Here is a 19,619-nt window from a genome sequence, read left to right on the forward strand (position 1 = left end):
AAAAAAAAAGATAGGACACTGTGTCAATATTTTATTATTATTATTTTTCATCTATCGTGTGGGTTATGAGATGGATCACAAACCTTATCAACTTTGGTGTCAGGGTTATTACTGACAAGGCTCATGTAACGACTGTACTTACATGAGTGAGTAAGTAGTAACAGCGACCAATGGCTTAACGTGCCAGGCAGGTAGTTTTGGATGTTAATGCTAATGTGAGAATATAGTATAGAAAAGAAATAAATCAAGTTTAAGATAAAATCATTTATTTATTCTTCACTTATACAAATACGAGTTCACAGCACGGAACATTATTTATTGGATGCTTTACAAAATGTATAATTCCAAATATTTGTAAATACATCTCTACCTAATTATTAGGTAACATTTCCTTACAAAGACCAATGACTACCTATTAGTTATTATTATTCCATTTTTACGTCTAGTTTTGTTTAAAAAAACAACATTTTTGTATCTTAAATGATTAACATCTGCTCAGCGGTGAAGGATAACATCGTGAGGAAACCCACATTACCGAGAAATGTATTTTTCCTTCGGGTGGGGAGGTCAGATAGCAGTCGCTTCTTTAAAAAAACCGGACCTGTCAAATCTTCAGGTTAGGTCGGCGGTCCCTGTGGAAACGAGACAATGATAACGCTACGTAGATGGACTTCGGGGGACAGGGCTACAGGGGACTACTGGGAACAATTGTCTAGATTTGTTGAATGTATCATTCTTGTCTGTTTCTAAAATGTATTGGACATAAATTAATTCAAAATGTTCACCTCACAGAACGTTAATATAAAAGAACCTGCGAAACTCTCGTTTTTTACATAGCTATATGATAATCAATGTGATGTAAAGATGAACGCGCCACTTAGACGCGCCGCAGGGTCCGTGCGCGCCGAAGTCATCTATATAGGTGCGCGAAGTTGCATTCGATTTCGATTTTATTAAAATACGATGATTTCGCCGCGTGCGACTCCTGCGGCGCGCTTAAGGTGAAGGCACACGCCTTCACCTTAACCCGCTAAAAAGTCAAGGGGCGTGGATGGCTGTTTCAAAATTGTCAAATGAAACAAATTTTGACACTCAAAGGGTGTCTGAGTGACAACAGCATACCAAACCGAGATAAATGCATGCGCTCAACATCATCATTATCGGGGTCTACGTACATCAACGGAAAATGAGAATATAAACAAAATTCATTGACAAGAGCAAACAAAAACTATCCATGCTTAAAGAGTATCCTAAAATTCATGATAAGAAATAAAAAATAATGCATTCGATATTATGTGCACCTGACGAACTAAATAAAAATTGGTGCTGATTCCTGTACACACTACCTAATTTTATTTTAAGTTATACCTGTCATTTCTTATCCGCTGAAAAAGAAAGGGACGGGTAATCGACAGGCATAAAATTTATGGACCACACGTCAATTTTAAGGAAGAAGTTAAAAAAAACCCTTCCAAAATTTTATATTGCCCACAGAATTTACTTGACAGCACTCGTCAAACGGGTTGCATATGAGTGAGATGTCTATTTTATTCGCCCGGGTTATTCATTATTAAATTAACAGTTGTCAATCATCCGTCCCTTCCCTTGTGGGCGGATAAGAAAATGACAGGTATAACTTAAAATAAATTTAGGAGGTGTGTGCATGAAACGGGGCCACTATAGTATTAATAAAAAAAACACATTACCTTCTAACACGCAGAGTGCTTTAATTTCTTTAGATAAATTAAAACTCTGTAAAAAACGTACCATGATTAGAAGGTTAGCAGGATAGACATATGGAACATCGCCTAGTGCGAAAGAGATGAAGGAAGTTTCTTTTGCATTGACAGTATATAGCTTAGAGAAAGAGAAAGATATATATCAATCTAATCATGTTACGTTTTATGGAGTTTAAGGATTTTTAGAAGTCTTTTTTAATTTATCGATGTATCTCCAACACGCAGTGAAGCGGTAGAAAGACCCACTCCACAGGTTATTGAGGATTTTTTCACGATGATTGATTGAGAAGAAATCTCTCAGTGCACGCATTCGTAGGTTTGTAGGTTTAAAATAACAAAGTGTTTCTTCTAGTTGTATGTCTCTGGAGGTTTGCATGGGTTGTGCTATCCCGTCGGCTCGATACGTCGGAATTCGACCGACAGACGCAACGAATGCTGTGTATGTATATAATTGTACGGCTCAACCGATGATGACAAAACGTCGCGCCGTGCGCGATAGCGTAACCGTGTAGACCCTGCTGTAGTGACCTCCCGAAGTAGTGTCGTGTCGAACAATGAAGCTCCATTAGACACGCGGCGTGTCTCAGACCCCGGGCACGTGTCCAGGTTTCCTCCCCGGCCAGGCCTCCTTCGCGTACTTCTTTCTTTTAGGCTCGCTCGAAGGACCAGCGTCTTCTGGTGCTGTTCAACCAAACAAGGATTCATGTTAGACAATCCGACAAATATTACACACTACTTCTTCATATTCCGGAATCCCGGTACCGGCTGTTACCGGGATTTTAACGTAACCGGTTTACTGGATCCCGGAATCCCGCTACCGGCTGTTACCGGGATTTTAACGTAACCGGTTTACTGAATCCCGGAATCCCGGTACTGGTTAATACCGGGATTCAGTAAAACAAACATTCGAGTATCCGGTATTAGCCAATACATGGAAAAACGTGAAAAACTTGTGTTTTATATACTCGAGTGAATACCTACTTCTAAAAAGACAACTCCGAAATATAATTGTCCTGAATTCGAAATCCCTGTTGCACATATTAAAAGTGTGTGTATGTATTATGTACACATGGTCAGTAGATTCTTGTTTTACATTACATACATAAATAGCGTATATATAAGTGCCACTGCTGGGCACAGGCCTCTCGTCAATCGATCGGAGAAACGTTTTATTTTATTAAAAAACAACACTTATATAATTATAATAACCTGGGTGAGGCAGCGGCGGATGAATGTTGAGGTGTGGCTCCGGACCCTCGAGTTCAACGTCCGGCGCCGGGTTCGGTAATGAAAGACCCAATCTGAAATATCACAACAAAAAAATATTTTTACAAACATGTTAAAAAGTAATAATACTCAAACGATAGACAAGAATTTGTATTGTCCCACAAGGTATGAGAGGAGTCGTCATTTGTGGCATTTAAGATTTCAAGTATCTCATATTTTGGATGCAATGGCCTAATTTAGTGTTGAGATTGGAAGATTTTTACAAACATGTTAAAAAATAATAATACTCAAACGATAGACAAGAATTTGTATTGTCCCACAAGGTATGAGAGGAGTCGTCATTTGTGGCATTTAAGATTTCAAGTATCTCATATTTTGGATGCAATGGCCTAATTTAGTGTTGAGATTGGAAGATCAGAGATAGCAGTTGCATCCATAGAAAAATTGGTAAACAGACTCTCGAATTAACTGGATAAACGCTGTGGATATGACTACTATTATTATAAAATAAGTAATCTTCAGCAAACCCTGGTGTCAAGGTTCTTATTGAGCCGCCAAATGGCTCATATACGACGTATTTACATTAGTAAAATCGGGACCAACGGCTTAACGCGCATTCCAAAGCACGGAAAATCGATCGCACAATTGGGTGATCAGCCTATGTCGTAACCAATTAGAGATCATAGTGAGTTTGAATCCCCACCGGGATTCGAACCCGGGGCCTCCGGATCGTAAGTCCAACGCTCAGCCACTTAACCACAAACGCCGTTAACCGTTAAAGTAATGTTTTTTTTTTCCTGGCTATATCTGCAATCAGTATCTTTTTTTTACTATGAGCAGATTTGGTTTAAGTGAATTGTCAGGTAGAGTGTGTCTTCCAGCAAAAAAGCTACTCATAATTAGCTAATCTATGACCACTCATTCTTCTGAATGCTACAGTATATCTTTTCTCTTGAGTCGCTTCCTATAAGTTTGATTGGTAAGCTGGATTGGAGAGGAGGCTGGTTAAAGTAATTAAAAGTTTGTAAGTAGTGTGTTACCTGGCCCCAATGAGGCTGAGGTGCGAGCTGGGCGCGGGCAGGTCGGAGTAGAGGTTGTTGCCGCGGGAGATCTCCTGCAGCCGCAGCGAGTGGTGGTGCTGGCCTGCAACCACACATGGGCTCAATGGACGTTCTAGGTTGTTTAGTATCGATGTACTTAGCAGTATGCGTGTGTTCCCGTTCTAAAAACTCTTTAATAGTAAGGAATTTTCCTGCCTTTCAAGTTGTTCTTCTTTGTACTCTGGTCTTATTTGCCTAAAGGTTAAGTAATAAAGCTCTTTATACACACGAATTGCGCCTTTTTCCTCTCGGGAACGTTCTCAAAGTGGGAACATTGCCACTGGTTCGTAGCCGTGACGTCTATAATTCTCGGAATTTTACAAAACCTTTCTAAGGAGTTTTACTCAAACTCAAAAATATATTTATTCATTTGGTAACATAGTTACACTTTGAATGGTATTTTTTAATGTAAATACAGTTTTGTCGAACGTCTATAAAAGCACTCACTGTCATCAGCACTTTGCAGCTTCAGCTTCCTAGGAGCATTGTTCGCGTTGGGCACTATGGTTGACTTGACCAGGTTGCGGAACCTGCCCACTGTGGGGTCAATGTCCTCCGGGTTGATGATGTCAACCTCCTCATTGAACGACACGTTTCGTTTGGGTTTCTTCGCTGCGCCGCCCGCTGGCATCGATGCTGAGCGTTTAGTGCCTGTAGGGGGCTGAAAAGGTGCAAAAGGACGTTAATTGTAGTTCTGTTTCGGTGGTATTCCGGTACCAGACTTGAACAAATGAGTTCTTAATATATCTTAAGTGCAGTTTTCATTAACACAGTTGGCTCGACCGTTATAGACTTCGATACGACCCACCTATTACGTGGGTCTAACAGAAAGCTCAGTATAGTGTGGGTACTTAGTTCATCTTGCGATGGATGTACCTCTGACTACCCCAATTGGATATGTTATGTTGTTTTGGTGGTACAATTATATAATTATGTTTCTTTCTTTTTTAATACAATCTAAAATAGGCAGATGTCTTACAATGCAAGTAAATGACCCTCCCAAGTAGTTAATGTTTATGCTTCCTGCCTCTGGTCGCCTAGCAGAAATTGCTATAGAGCAATAAGGCCGCCAATTATGATGTAATCTTTCTTGTGTATGTTTTAAAATGTTTCGTGTATGTATGTGCAGTAAAGAATATTTGATTTAATTAAATAAATAAGTCAAGTCAAATAAAACAAGTTACACAAGATCTACCAAAGCGAATGTGACTTCGGTTGTTAAGGCCTGTTAATATCCTTTTGAAACGTAAATGTACTTTATATTTATTCTTAATAACTCTTTTGTCCTTCGCGTGGCAATTTTCCGAACGCCGAAAATAAGCGACTGTTACCTTCATAACATCAGTCCCGTCGTCTGTAGATATTCCCAACATCGAAATCCGCCGATTATGCGCCGTGTTGAATTCCGTTAAATTCTGTAAATTTTATAATATTCAATTAATAGCTAAAACATTTCAATAAACAGGGAATCCTAGAGGATATGTAGTGCCATTTGGGGTCAATAACCCTGAGTGTTGTGGTTAACATGGATATGACCACGAGATTTGAGATTGCGAGATCATATTACATTACAATATTTTCTTCTTCTATTAAATAAAAGTTAACTGTTTGAGATAGAGAGGCTTTCAAATTATATATGAATCGTATCGTATCAGGTGGCCAATCATATTTCTTCTCTGGTTCTCTAAAGTATCTATTATTGTTATTTTTTCTTCAACTCTTTCAGTCCAGCTTATACCCTCCATCCTTCGCCAACACCACATATCAAACGCTAAATTATAACATGCAGTATAAACTCACATCTAGCTCTGTCTGCGTCTCAGGCAGGCCTAGCAGTGCGCCTTCGGTCTCCGTGTTGGGTAGCTCCTCCATGATACCGCGCTGGTTGCCCGTCGGACGCTCTCTGAAGACCAACGTGGCAATAAATAAATTACTTCAGTTTGAACTTTTGAATTTTAATTATTGATTAAATAATCCTTTTAACGTTACATAGAAAGTATATGTGGAGGCTTGTAATTGACTTGTATTTATTTATCTATTAATTAGTGGACATTGTAGATTAGGCTGGAAGAGTCCCGGAAACAACAAGGCTCCCTTACAATACTAACACTAGGGAATGCAATCCCGATCTCGTGGGATCCCGGTCTCGTGAGATCTCGTCTAATTTTTCGGGACCAATCCCGAAGCATAATATGACGAGAACCCATTCAGCAGTTTTCACCGTTTTCAGCCATCCTAACTTTAATTTTTTTTATGAACTAGACGAGATCCCGAAAATTCCGGGATCTCGCGGGATTGATATTTCCAATCCCGCAGAATCTCTAATTTGCGATCTCGAGGGATTGCATTCCCTAGCTAACACCAAAGGACTGAAACGCGAGGCAAAAATTTTACGACTCATTAACCTGATAATATAATTTCTCGTGGAAGCTCCGAAGTGGAAGACGGAGTCGATGGGTAGTTGAGTCGGCTTGTTCGACTCCAGCCGCATCTGCCCGATGTAGGTGCCATGTGCTGAAACAATTGGGTAGTATGCTGGGTCAAAAATAAACTATGAAATTCAAAGATAAGACCCAGAGAGTGAGGTCGGCGCCTGACACGAATTAGTGCGGGGCGGAGTGTTACCGTTCTAAACGTCGTACTATTCTTTATTCTATACAGTGGCATAGAAAGAAATGACGACAAATGGCGACTCAAATACACTCACACATAGTGATATCGACCCACAATAGATTGTGAATCGAGTTGATATTGGCTGAGACAGAGAACTCCTAGGAGTCATCCTGAGTGTGTGTTTGTGTGTGTGACCTGTAAACTCCACCTACATGGCTAAAATCGTTAGTCGAAATTTCTAATATCAAAGATAAGAGCTTATAATATTATAAGTTGATTATAAGTCAGGAATGAGGTATGGTGTGTCATGATCGTAGTGGTGTGTGGAATTCTGTGGAGTTACAAATTCCATGGTCTCTGCCTATCCCAATGGGAAATAGGGCGTGTTTTTATATATGTGTGTATTAGTCAACCAATATTACTTCTCATAATCTTCAAATCATTAAAGTTTGATGACAGTTTATCCATAATGAACCAACAAAAATAATTTAGGGTTTATATACCCAGCAATGGGCTATAAAGGCTGTTTATATTTTTCTTTTTTAATCTTTTTTAAGTACATCATACACATGGAATATTGTTAAACAATTTGTAAATGTTTATCTACACTGTCACTGTTATATTATACATGTGAAGGATTAACAAAAAAAATGCAACAAATTTTAAAACATCTAAACTTCATTTCATATTAGATTTTTTAATTTAAAACATGCACTAGATAATATCGCAAACATTACAAAAAAATAACTCCCAATTTTATTTACATTCAAATACTTTTGTCATTGTGACATTTACATGTAAAATGTGTTATTTTAATGTCATGACATTCATGATATTCTGGACTATTCTTCTAGAAACTCTTTCTAGAAATTAAGATCATTTTTAACAGTTTTTATAAAAAATATATATGTTAGCCTACATGCAATCTAATATAATATTACATTTCTTAAGTTTTTAACCCTCTGGTTAATTGAGGGATGGCCTGTGCCCAGCACTGGGATGTATATAGGCTGTTTATGTGTATTTGTAACTTTTTAAATACAACATGAACACCAGCTTGTAAGTAGCAACTGCTGAGAAATCTCCCAACTTAATAAGAAATTACAATATTATTAATTGCATCATCTATCCAAATATTTAGTCCACTTTCACAGGGTCTGTTTAAGTCTCATAAATTAAGAAATTAATGCATTATCCAAAGCATATCAGTGTTAGTTTATTTGATTCATGATTACTGCATAGTACCTAATGCTATGTTTACAAACTGCTTATGTTTGGTATGTTAGTGTGTACTCACTGCTGCCCAGGTCAACCAAAAAGGACCTGTTTAAGTGCTTGTGATACACAAGTGCGGCGTGAACTCTTGAGCAGCTAGCATGGTCGATACAGAAGTCATTCATCTGAGGGTTCCGACCAAACAGGTAGCATTTCTTATCATCTATCATCAGCTTTTGTATCAACTTATCCCCTTTTAACACATCCAGATGCAACCCCGTAGGAGGCTTACCAGCCCTGAAATCAACAGATTATAAATACCATAAAAATATGAAGCTGTACGTAAAATTTTATTTGAGGTTGTACACCGAATATTTGTACTTTAAATAGACTATAAAGACCGGGAATGACTAGGAATTTATCAGCTAGAATACTGATAAGTTTGAAAGCTAGAAATATCGCTAAAAATACAGTTATTTACAGAAAACGATCGGCTAGACGGCATAACCAAAATGGTTGTTTAATAATCAAAATTTAAATTTAACTTTACCAGCTGGGTACTTCATAATGATTTGCCATTTTTGCTACTGCCTTCTTCTATTTATCTTTAGCAGTAACTTCTACGTTTCGCTACGAAAACATGCTGAGAATTAGTTAAAAATATGAACAATTTTACTTTCAATCTCATCGAACCCGCAAGTTTGACAGCTTACAGCTTTTTTTTTAACTATTCCATGCCACAGATAACAAAAACACATAAAGGAGTATATTCATTTGACTGATTCATTCATTGCAATTGATTCATAGCATCTTACTTGCTTCCTTGAGTAAAGTAACACACCGACACCCATTACATTGCAAGTAGATATTGTTTTAGAGTAGCAACCCAAAGATATTTAAAAAGTAAGAACTGTCAAAATGTTTATGGATTATGGAATTTTAAAATTTGTTTATTTTCCGGAGATGAGAGATTCTGACGGCGTATAATTTGGTTAATTGTTAATTTCATGTGTTAAAAATGGTTTCGAGTGAAGAAGAGGTTGAAGTAAAACCGGCCGATGAGGCTGTAGAATGGGACGTGGACATGGATATACAGTTATTTTACGCAATGGCAAATCATAAGCCGGTGGGAATAAACAAACATTTCCACATGGCTTGTATTTGGGAGAAACTTTCTAATTCTATCACAAAGGAAATATCTACACAAGGTACAGAATATTTGGCTTAAGATTTTCATGTTTTACTCGGAAAGTTGTAAAAGGGCAGTGTTTCTCAAACTATCGTAACTGAAGTTATTGAAGTGGATTGTGTTATTGTGTTGAAGTCCCCACTTCCTTAGATTTATTTATTTATATTTGCAATGTGTGTTTTTGTATGTTTGTGATTTTTTTTACACTATTTAAATTAAATTGATTTACCTATTAAAGTAATAAGTGATACTTAGTAATACTGTTAGTAAGTTCATTTCTAAAATATCAGCATGCTTTAACAAAATTGATTAATTATTCCAGACATATGGAAGCATTTGGAAAGCTTGTATGACATGTCCATGTTAGATGATACAGAGCCTATACCATTTCCAAACCACGAGCAACCATTCAGCCTACCTGAGAGTGAGTTTGGGGCTCTGATCAAACAGAAATGTAAAGACGCCATCTTAGGTGATGAGAGTGAAGGTAAAAAAATCCGAAAAATATTTAAAATGTATGAATACATATTCCACTGTGGCTTCTTGCGAATTACTTAATTAACTTTTGCTTACTGTCTCCTAATAAAAGATTTTCTGTGATATTTTTGACCCATTGCACATAATGCTACCATCACTTAATTATTCCAAAGTTTTACTTCTGTCGAGAAAAAAAAAATAGTTTTTTTTGTTTGCTTTGGCTGAAGGACTCACTTTGTCTTGGTCTTGTTATTCCCTTATATTTTAATGCCTTTATTAAAAAAATGTTACGTTTAGATGTTCGGAGCCCCTCGCCTAAGGTCACAACCCCTAGAAGCAGTTCTAGGGGCACTGCATCTAAAGATAGTACTCCTAAAGGTAGCATAACTCACTTTTAATATTATCCAGTTTATTTGCAATGCTGGCATCCATGGTTTTATTTATATGTATTTATTTTGTGAATATTCACAGTTAAAGGTATCATGTATTTAGTCATAATTAGCAGCGGTATAGTTCGCTCATTGAAATAGATTAACATTTTTTCATATACAAAGAAGGATAATAAAAAGTAGTATAAATCACAATCAATTAATGGACATAAATATCATTTATTACTTTCTAAAGTTTATGAAACAAGCTCAAATGTTAATCTACGTTCATTATAATTTACTATATATTTTCATTATTTTAGTGTTATAAGTATTCTAATTAAATAAGTAATAAGGTAAGGGTAATAAGGTAAGGGTACCAATAAGGGAATAAGGTGAGGGTCTGTAAGCATGCTTCTTGCGAAAGTTATAGACAGATTCGTTGTGCATTTTTGAGCCTATTACATATAAAAAAGAATTTATAAAAAATAATTTTCATATTTTATATACATATAATGCTAAATGTCATAAAAGTATCATGTATTGTGTCTAAATCAGTATTATAGAAATAATTATGTATATACATTGTGTGTTCAAATTTCTTTCATATGTGTAGATTGTCTAGATTGGAACATTTAGTATATGGCCAGGAAATATTATGATTTATATGTTTATATGAGTAGTCTATTTCACATTGAAACAATTTGTTTATATGTTCTGTATTATACTGTTTGTTTTTCCGTAGCCATAGCAACAGTTAGTCAGCGCAAAGACAGTGTTAGCGCGCTCTCCACCAAGACTCGTAAAGAAAGTGGGAGTTCACACGCCTCTACTGATACTCCTAGCATCAAATCTGAAAAAGATTATGGTATGTACATAATAATAACTAATGTACTCACGTAATTATACAATTTATTTTAACGTTTCAAATAAATTATTACTTGTAATTGTTTATTATATTAACGTTGGAATAGTTAATGGAGTAATTGTAATAAATAACTACTTATGATAAGTTGTGAACTAATGTGACCTGTAATGAATGTTATCAAATAAATCATCATTATCATTATTAATAAATTCATATTCCCAATATGTCATTGGGAATATCTTCTTCTATCGTGTGGGTTGTGAGGTGGATTACCAACCCCAACAACCCCGGTGTCAGGGTTATTATTGAGCCGCCATAGGCCCCTGACATGGCTCTTGTAACGACTACGTACTTACATCAGTAAGTAATAACCGGGAGCAACGGCTTAACGTGCCTTCAGAAGCACGGATCATCTTGCTTTGGACAATCAGGTGATCAGCCTGTAATGTCCTAACCAAACTAGGGATCACAAAGTGATTTTTGTGATTTGTCCCGACCGGGATTCGAACTTGGGACCTCCGGATCGTGAGCACAACGCTCAACTACTGGACCACGGAGGCCGTTGGGAATATCATAGATAACTATCGTAAAATGCGTGCACATTATCAGGGCTACAGAAAATGACATGGGGTTATTCCAGACTACTTTAATGACTTATGGAACTTGTCGCGATAGCTAAGTCCACGCGGACGTAGCTATTAAGCTAACCACATCTATCAGCACCTCATAGCACTATCCACAGCACCTCATAGCACTATCCACAGCACCTTATAGCACTAGCACTATCGTGGATAGCACCTCATAGCACTAGCACTATTTTCCTATGCTTCTATCCTTTTCCGTTACTCAGAACCGTCATTTGCTAAAGCAAGAGGTGCTGACAAATGCGGTTTTTCCCAAGTAGACATTTTGTACGAACACATAGTCGCAATAAAACATTCTTATTTATAAATTAAATGTTGCCCACAACTACATCTGGACTTTGTTATCACGACAAAGTTTCAGTCTGGAGAGTAAGTACCCTATGACAACTCGCTTTCGCAAGTGAGGTTAACATGTGTTTAAAAATGTATTTTCCTTTAGATCGAAGGAGAGACTCCCGCGACTCAAATGCGTCAGGTCCTAGAGACAGTTCCAGTAGCAGAAAGTCTACATCGCAAAGAGAAAAAACAAAGTCTAAAGTCAGCTCTGCGGCTGGTAAGTTATTTGATCCATCTTGGTCCACGTTGTTATTACATCTGACTCTGAAGTCTTATTCATTCCACATATTTGGGAAACGTAAACTTGTTAAAGGTCAACGTATAATAAAAAAACTGACCTTGAAAAAAAAACGATATTTAAAATAAAAGAAATACGTAAAATTGAATTCCTAAACTTATATTTTTATTAGAGTTTGGATAAAAAATATTTAATGTTAATGAAACATTGAAAACGTTACAATAAAGGCCTGGTTATAATTATAATTAGTGTGTCGGTATATCAATTGTAGCTGTGGTAGGCCATTTAGTAGAACACTTGCATCTCACTTTGAGGTCGCAGGTTCGAATCCAGCACAGGCCTAAACCAATGATTGTCGAATTTGTTTTCGAATTCATGTTTAGATTATAAATGATTATCACGTGCTCAGCGGTGAAGGAAACATCGTGAGGAAACCCACATTCCCGAGAAATGCATTTTCGGAGGTATGTGACCTGACCTGTAATGGACTGGTTTTCCCTTCGCGCGTTGTAAGGTCAGACAGGCAGTCGCTCCTGTAAAAAACCGGACCTGTCAAATCTTCAGTTGGGTAAGCGGACCCTGTGAAAAACGGGATAATGCTTGGGGGATGATGATGTGTCGGTATATCAATTTTACAAATAAAATAAACCTTCCAGCGTGGGAGTCTCCACTGATAGACGAAGACAGCGGCCGCCGCGGCCGCCGTCGCGCGAACACCTCGACCCCTCCGGCCACGACCCCCGCCAAACGTCGCCGCACCTGACGCCAGCCGACCAATACCTACCACCACTTCTTCTGACACTCGCAGCGCCCATGGTGGGGCCACCGAACCCACGTGCGCGGGCGTGAACGGAGTGCAGTGAATGTGCTTAACTCGTAACTTACAAAAGACAGAATGAAATATACAAGCATGAATAAGTGTGATTTTGCATTCATTTTATGGATATTTATACTCCTTGTATGATCAGTCTGTTAGGGTTGCCGCAAACTTTTGCCTTTATTATAACAAATTTGTTTTCCAGCAAGGTACTGATGAGGATTGTTCATTTTAGCATGATAATAATACCAATAAAGGAACCCCGACAAGCGACAACATTCTAAGATTTGAATTTTACTGTTTACGATAATGTGGGACTATCCAGGTTACCTCCCTTAAAAAAGTATATATGGCGCTGTTCCGATTTAAGGTGATAATTACCTATTTTCTCATTGCTCGCGGTAAATAATTATTCAAAAATATTATTATATTTGATGCCAAAGGCATATATAAAACTAATTGGTGCGTGGTATTTGGATTAGATACGTAGGTATAGAATTATGTTAAATTAGGTACCTATATTGCTTCACTTTATTTTGATCAGAATAATAAGGGGTGGAAGATGTGATGTGCCTTGGTGTAATAACAACGGTCATCATTTATGCCCAAAAACAAAGATGAAAGTTGCTTATTTTTGTTTTCAATGAAATTAGAAGTTCAACGAAAGAAAATCCGTACAGCGAAATCTATATATTTTTTTGGGGAACGTAGCCTGGAAATTCCTTATTACAAGCCTCTTACAAGCAAATGTTCGTGATCCTAACTCTATAATATCTGTGGGTCCCACCCTTCGAAGGTCCACTCCATCTTTTATGAATGACTTGACTTTTGTAGTAGTATTATTATGAAATGATGCACTTTAATGTTTACAGTTAATACTTGGTTATGTACCGAATATTGCTGTACCAACCCATACTATAGTTTATGTATTAAATAAACAATACTATTAGTATACGGCGTTTTAATCTCCTAGTAGGTACCTAATATCGACCTTTTCTATTCTGTGGGGAAACAATGCTTTTACAGACATGTCACGACGCTTTTACATAGAAAGCAGTGCCATGCCATAGAATAAGGAATAATACTATGTATAGAACGGTAACTCTCCGCTCCCCACCAGCGTCTGAGCTAGGTTTACCTCACCCCCCTCGAACATAGAGTAAACACACACAGATGCGCGTGTATGATAACGTCAATGTGTGGTGTCGGTGTAAAACGAAGTTGTTTGTATGAAGTGTCCGGGGTGTGGCCATGCTCATGCATTTCTGTGAACAGTCATAGAAAAGAGGCATGGCTAAAGGGATTTTAAACGGGATAGGCCGGGCGCGGTATAAAAAATGATAGGTATATTAGGTGGGCGACGCCACAAGTTCGCTATACATTTCATACCAACACCCGGCGCGTCAAGTTCATAGGTCAAGCCCGATGAATCGCGTAATATACATTGAAGAAGAAGAAACTAGGTACCCCGATTCGAACTCGTTAGTTCTTATAGATAGATAGATAAGCAGCAAAACGTCTACGTCGCAAACAGAAAATCCACGTCGTTATTTTTTCAACTCTGTAAAACAAAAAAAATAAACTTAAAAGTCAAATTTACAATCATCAGCCGTACGACGCCCACTGCTGGGCATAGGCCTCCCCCCAAGAAATTTACAATAAAAAAATATAATATTTTGAATTACAACAAAATGATTATTATGTATTGAAAGAAAAACACACAACGTCGATATGAGGGCTATTATTTTATTTTGGGTCCCATAACCTGTCTCTCACGTTCAAACACGATTTTTATTAAAGCAAACAATTATTTTTTAAATAATTACACTATTGGTACATTTCTGATGTTATACTCATGCTTTTATGTTCCACGTTTTTATCAAAATTATTTGAATTTAACCAAAAACACGGTAACTAAGTTGTACTTTTGAGTAACGCAGTTGTTTCCCTACAAAATTCCACTGTCCCTCTCATATATTTACTCCATATAAACATACATTACTTAAAAACTCTTCAAGACGCTATTAAAATGTAATATTTGCGGTAATAACACGTAATTTAATCTTTACTTTAACAATAATAAATATTATTTTCCTTTATCAGTTTTTAATTATTCCAAAATATTTATTGTGTCCCCGCGGCAAACCGAAAAATTACGAACACTATGTTACCATACGAAACTGAGTCTTAAAATTAGAATTTTGTATGCATTTGCGCCGAAAGTCGTATAACATATAATCAAATATTATTGGGGCGCGGGGGGAGTGCGTGGCTTTGAAATTCGCCGAGTCAGTCGCGAGGACGCCGGCGGGATAGGTGCGTGTATTAATTGGGAGACCGCTGAGTGACCGCTGTGATAGGTGAGTTTTTTGAATATTGAATAATCTTTTACGTTATATCTTAAAAAAAGGAGCAAATATTTATTGTACACGATCTGTTTTATAAAATGAATTACCATATGAGTGCTATTTTAGAATACACGTGGTTTCTACAACTGAGTTACCGATGCACTGCGTTACTGCGAAATGTAACGCAGTTGTAGCAATCGTAACGCAGTGGAAATACTCAAAGTTTTTGCTCAATATTTACAAATTTAATGGTTTTAATAATTTAATTTATAATTATTTCGTTACAGAGTGTCGAGTTTATCGTCCACAAGTCCCTAGTCAACAACGTGTTGACCATCGGTAGTGTTTCGAGCAGGGTAGCGTGCCTGATACTCAGAATATCATCTCGATATTCGCTGACTGTCATCCAGGCATACGCTCCGACCTCGGGACACCACGATGACGAAGTGGAGACTATGAGGAGATTTCTAAAGCCATGCATAGCCATAAAAGCCACTACACGATAGTGATAGGGGACTTTAATGCACAGTTGGGGAAGCGTTGCGGTAACGAGCTGAGAGTGGGGCAATTTGGATTTGGGGTCCGGAACACCAGAGGCCGGATGCTGGCGGACTTTATGGAGAAGGATAACCTCTATATGATGAACTCCTTCTTCAGAAAGCCCGCACCCGCAAATGGACCTGGATAAGTCCCAGTGGAAATTATAAAAACGAGATCGATTTTATCATGTCGACAAAAAAGCACATATTCAATGATGTCTCTGTGATCAATGCCGTTAAGACGGGAAGTGATCACCGCATGGTAAGAGGCACATTGAATATCAATATCAAGCTAGAAAGATCGCGAGTGATAAAATCCACGCTCCGACCGGCGCCAGCCCAGATCCAAAAACCCGAGCGCTTTCAGCTCGAGCTTCAAAACCGCTTCGAGTACCTTGATAACTGCGCAGAAGTGGACGATATAAACGACCTGATGGTGGATGCTGTCCGTACGGTAGGTTCTAAACACTTTAGAACCCGCCGTACCAAAACGCAGAAACTCTCGCACACACACTCGAACTCATGGATAAGAGACACGAAATGAGGCTGCAGGACTCAGCGGATGTCTTACATTATAGACAACTTAATAGACAGATCTCGAAGTCTTTGACGAGCGACCTTCGCCAATTTAATACTACACGTATTAAAGTGGCTATAGAGCGGAACAAGGGCTCCAAGGTGTTCGCAAAAGATCTGTCTATTGGGCAAAGTCAACTAACGAGACTGAAAACTGAGGACGGCAGAGTCATTTCGTCGACTCCCGAAATCCTGAGGGAGATTGAGATTGGAGTACATGACGCACCTTCGATTTGCCGATGATATAGTCCTAATGGCTGAGACCCTGGAAGACCAGAACACCATGCTCGAGCATCTCAGTAACGCATCCCAACGAGTGGGTCTTAGCACGAACATTTTGTGTCCAACGACCATGTCGCACCCACTCCAGTTCAGGTTGGGAACGTTACACTCGAAGTTGTAGACCAGTACATTTACCTAGGACAAATAATCCAGTTAGGTAAGTCCAACTTCGAGAAAGAGATCTCTCGTCGGATCCAACACGGATGGGCAGCGTTCGGGAAGCTGCGAATATCTTCTCGTTCAAAATACCTCAGTGTCTCAAGAGGAAAGTCTCTGACCAGTGCGTGTTGCCAGTGATGACCTACGGCAGTGAGACGTGGCCGCTTACTATGGACCCCGTGAGGAGGCTCGGTGTCGCTCAGCGGGCAATGGAGAGAGCTATGCTCGGTATTTCCCTGCTCGATCAAATCAGAAATGAGGAGATCCGCAGGAGAACTAAAGTCACCGACATAGCTCGGCGAATTGCAAAGCTGAAGTGGCAGTGGGCAGGACACATAGCGAGGAGAACCGATGGCCGCTGGGGCGGAAAGGTTCTAGAATGGCGACCACGTGTCGGACGACGCTCAGTATAGGCCCGCTACAAAGTAGACCAACGATTTGGTGAAGGTCGCGGGAAGCCGCTGGATGCGGGCAGCGCAGGACCGATCGTCGTGGAGATCCTTGGGGGAGGCCTATGCCCAGCAGTGGGCGTCGTAAGGCTGATGACGATGATGACATACATACATACATAAACTCATGCCTATTTCCCACCGGGGTAAGCAGAGACTATAGAATTCCATTTGCTGAAAACGTATTGAATGAATTTGATGTCCCATTAAATATATTTGAAAAATAAGACTGAAGAGAGACTCAGACAGAAACTAATGTATGTTTAATACTGTTTTTTTGAGAAGTTTTGATTTTATTTTATTCTAAGAGAGTTTTGTTTAATTTGTTATGGTTTCAATTTAATTGTATTCTGTTTTTAATTGTTTTCAGTAAGTTAAACACCATAGATGCGGAAAGTTTACCATTATGTTACTTACTAAACTACTGCGTTACTTTTTTGTCCCCCATTTTTATGGAGACATTTTCAGAATTATAGCTAAAACTACCTAAGTATGTTTTAAAATTTTTGACTTTTTTTGATTATTTTTAATATATAAATGGCCTCCATAAATAAAATGCTTGAACTGCTATTGTTTTCTATTTCATTAAAAAAGTTTATCTCATAAAATCAAAATTAGGTAACGAAGTGGTAAACCTAACCATAAAAAGATGTATTAGACTGAAATGTTTCGTTATTTAATAATATAAGTTCAAAAATCTTTTATCTTAATTTAAAAAAAAAAGGTTTGAATTTAATGTGAACGTTCCCAATAATAAAACTACATAATGTAACAAAGTAACACAGTTGTTGTTTTTCTGCACCCTCCCTAGTATAAATATAAAAATAAGTGAAAAATAATTGGTAAACATCGCTGCAAAGTCCTGTAAAATGTGATTTAAATATTATTATTGTTATAATAGTAAGAAATATTAACAAACAATAGCATAAATAAAAAAAATTTTTTTTGGCGAATAAGTTAACCATGGGACCCAGAATAAAATAATAGCCCATGAAGATTGTTTTGTGAACTTACCCTTTACTCCCGCTATGTTGGTACTATTTACCTGCTTGTCACCTGCTAGGGCAACACTTTCATAAATTTTGAAAGTGTGGTAGCACTGCAATTCTGTCATCTTTTCATAGTCCTTCACCAGGAAGATATTCCTGCGACGTTGTGTGTTTTTCTTTCAATACATAATAATCATTTTGTTGTAATTCAAAATATTATATTATGTATTTGTCTAAAAACACACAACGTCGATATGAAGACCTGTTTGATATCTGCTGGTGACAAACACAAAACGCTATGTGAAAATTATAATATTTATTGTTTCTTAAAAACTTTTATGAAACAATCAACACATAATAATTTATTCAAACTTATAAAATTATTATTCAGGCACAACATTATTAAACAGTAAATGAGATGTATTACTCTTTTTTTGTATTTCTTGTAAAGAAATACTATAGACTTTTTTTTAAAGTATCTTGATTCTTCAAGTTGCCTCATGATAGTATGTCATCAATGGGATGATTTTCAACCCAGCTTGCTGAGGCCACAGCTGATCTGCCAATAACAGTCCTAGAAGCTGGTTATGGTTGTCCTGTTATAGTGATAAATAGGTGCTTCAGTTTATCAACCTCATTCCCTCTGTTTTGAGAAACTTCAATAAGACGTCTTGCTCAAGTAACTGGGCACATTTGCTTGCTATATAGCTAGGGTGTTTTAATTATAATATTTTAAGAGCTGCCATCCTGACTGCCTATGGATAGCAGTGTCTGTCTTTGAACCAAAGAGATTTCAAATAAAGTATTTTTGGTTATGGGACAACTTACCAATCAAATAATGAACAATCTGGATAACCCAAACAGGCAGATTTTTTTTTTTTTTTTTTTGCTTTGACTTGTTGGATGCTGAAATTGCTCTGAATGATGCTGAAATCTGTCATAGTAATAATTGGTCATCAGACTTACGGTCCCGTCTAATTATACAAAATGTAAATATTGCAGATTTATGGATTAGAATCGAACTGTATGCAAGTTTCTCCACCAAGTGTATGTAGGCTAAAAATCTGCATTTATGTGACTTTCTGGACTTGTGCTACTAACACGATTTTCGTCACACCACTTGAACCACCCCTTAATTGCAGGAAAATAGGTACTCGTTGTGGATTGCCAACAACTGTTATATAATAATTGCTTTTCGGGTTCTGACCAGTTACTAGTTTGTTGCCCCCAGCTTTAAGTAACCAAGCCTGTAGGTTCACTTGGTCGATTTGTAAGGGTGAACGGTTCGTGGCAGTGTCCACTAAGCACTCCGCGAGCTTCTCTATCGTAATAGGTGGAACCCATGACCTGTAAGGCCCAAGACCTAAAGTCTTCCAGCCAATATATTTTTTCCCGAAGTGGAGGTATTACAATATACAGACCCTTGGCGCTGTTCATATGGGCCAG

At 37.8% G+C, this 19,619-nt stretch overlaps 2 protein-coding genes across 3 annotated transcripts; one reads left to right on the forward strand and one right to left on the reverse strand.

Annotated features, from left to right (window-relative positions):
• Positions 1-244: 244 nt before the first annotated feature.
• On the reverse strand, positions 245-8,599 carry LOC126376647 (nuclear inhibitor of protein phosphatase 1). Its single transcript, XM_050024181.1, has 9 exons — positions 8,445-8,599; positions 7,977-8,191; positions 6,472-6,580; positions 5,867-5,969; positions 5,398-5,481; positions 4,514-4,727; positions 4,007-4,109; positions 2,949-3,040; positions 245-2,420 (listed from the first exon to the last, which is right to left on the reverse strand). Exons 1-9 carry the CDS (start codon positions 8,471-8,473, stop codon positions 2,323-2,325), a joined length of 1,047 nt encoding a protein of 348 aa, XP_049880138.1. The 5' UTR covers positions 8,474-8,599; the 3' UTR covers positions 245-2,322.
• Positions 8,600-8,784: 185 nt separating this feature from the next.
• Positions 8,785-13,783, forward strand: LOC126376685 (MRG/MORF4L-binding protein). Of its 2 annotated transcripts, XM_050024238.1 has the most exons (6): positions 8,785-9,102; positions 9,406-9,570; positions 9,858-9,938; positions 10,674-10,796; positions 11,880-11,993; positions 12,671-13,783. In XM_050024238.1, exons 1-6 carry the CDS (start codon positions 8,913-8,915, stop codon positions 12,775-12,777), a joined length of 780 nt encoding a protein of 259 aa, XP_049880195.1. In that variant the 5' UTR covers positions 8,785-8,912; the 3' UTR covers positions 12,778-13,783. The 2 variants fall into 2 exon arrangements, with proteins under 2 accessions (XP_049880195.1, XP_049880196.1); XM_050024239.1 differs by lacking the exon at positions 9,858-9,938 and having other exon boundaries at positions 8,786-9,102.
• Positions 13,784-19,619: the final 5,836 nt, after the last annotated feature.

The sequence above is a fragment of the Pectinophora gossypiella genome, chromosome 21 (genome assembly GCF_024362695.1).
Source record: "Pectinophora gossypiella chromosome 21, ilPecGoss1.1, whole genome shotgun sequence".
Classification (NCBI taxonomy): domain Eukaryota; kingdom Metazoa; phylum Arthropoda; class Insecta; order Lepidoptera; family Gelechiidae; genus Pectinophora; species Pectinophora gossypiella.

Bases quoted from the DNA above. Each gene is read 5' to 3' on its own strand.
- LOC126376647 (XM_050024181.1), bottom strand. From the start codon at position 8,473: ATGGCAAATCATTATGAAGTACCCAGCTG. The intron at 6,581-7,976 runs GTGAGTACACAC...CAATTGTTTCAG, and splicing joins TTTGGTTGACCTGGGCAGCA to CACATGGCACCTACATCGGG. The intron at 3,041-4,006 runs GTAACACACTAC...GTGATATTTCAG, and splicing joins CTCAGCCTCATTGGGGCCAG to ATTGGGTCTTTCATTACCGA.
- LOC126376685 (XM_050024238.1), top strand. From the start codon at position 8,913: ATGGTTTCGAGTGAAGAAGAGGTTGAAGTAAAACCGGCCGATGAGGCT. The intron at 9,571-9,857 runs GTAAAAAAATCC...TGTTACGTTTAG, and splicing joins CTTAGGTGATGAGAGTGAAG to ATGTTCGGAGCCCCTCGCCT. The intron at 11,994-12,670 runs GTAAGTTATTTG...TAAACCTTCCAG, and splicing joins TAAAGTCAGCTCTGCGGCTG to CGTGGGAGTCTCCACTGATA.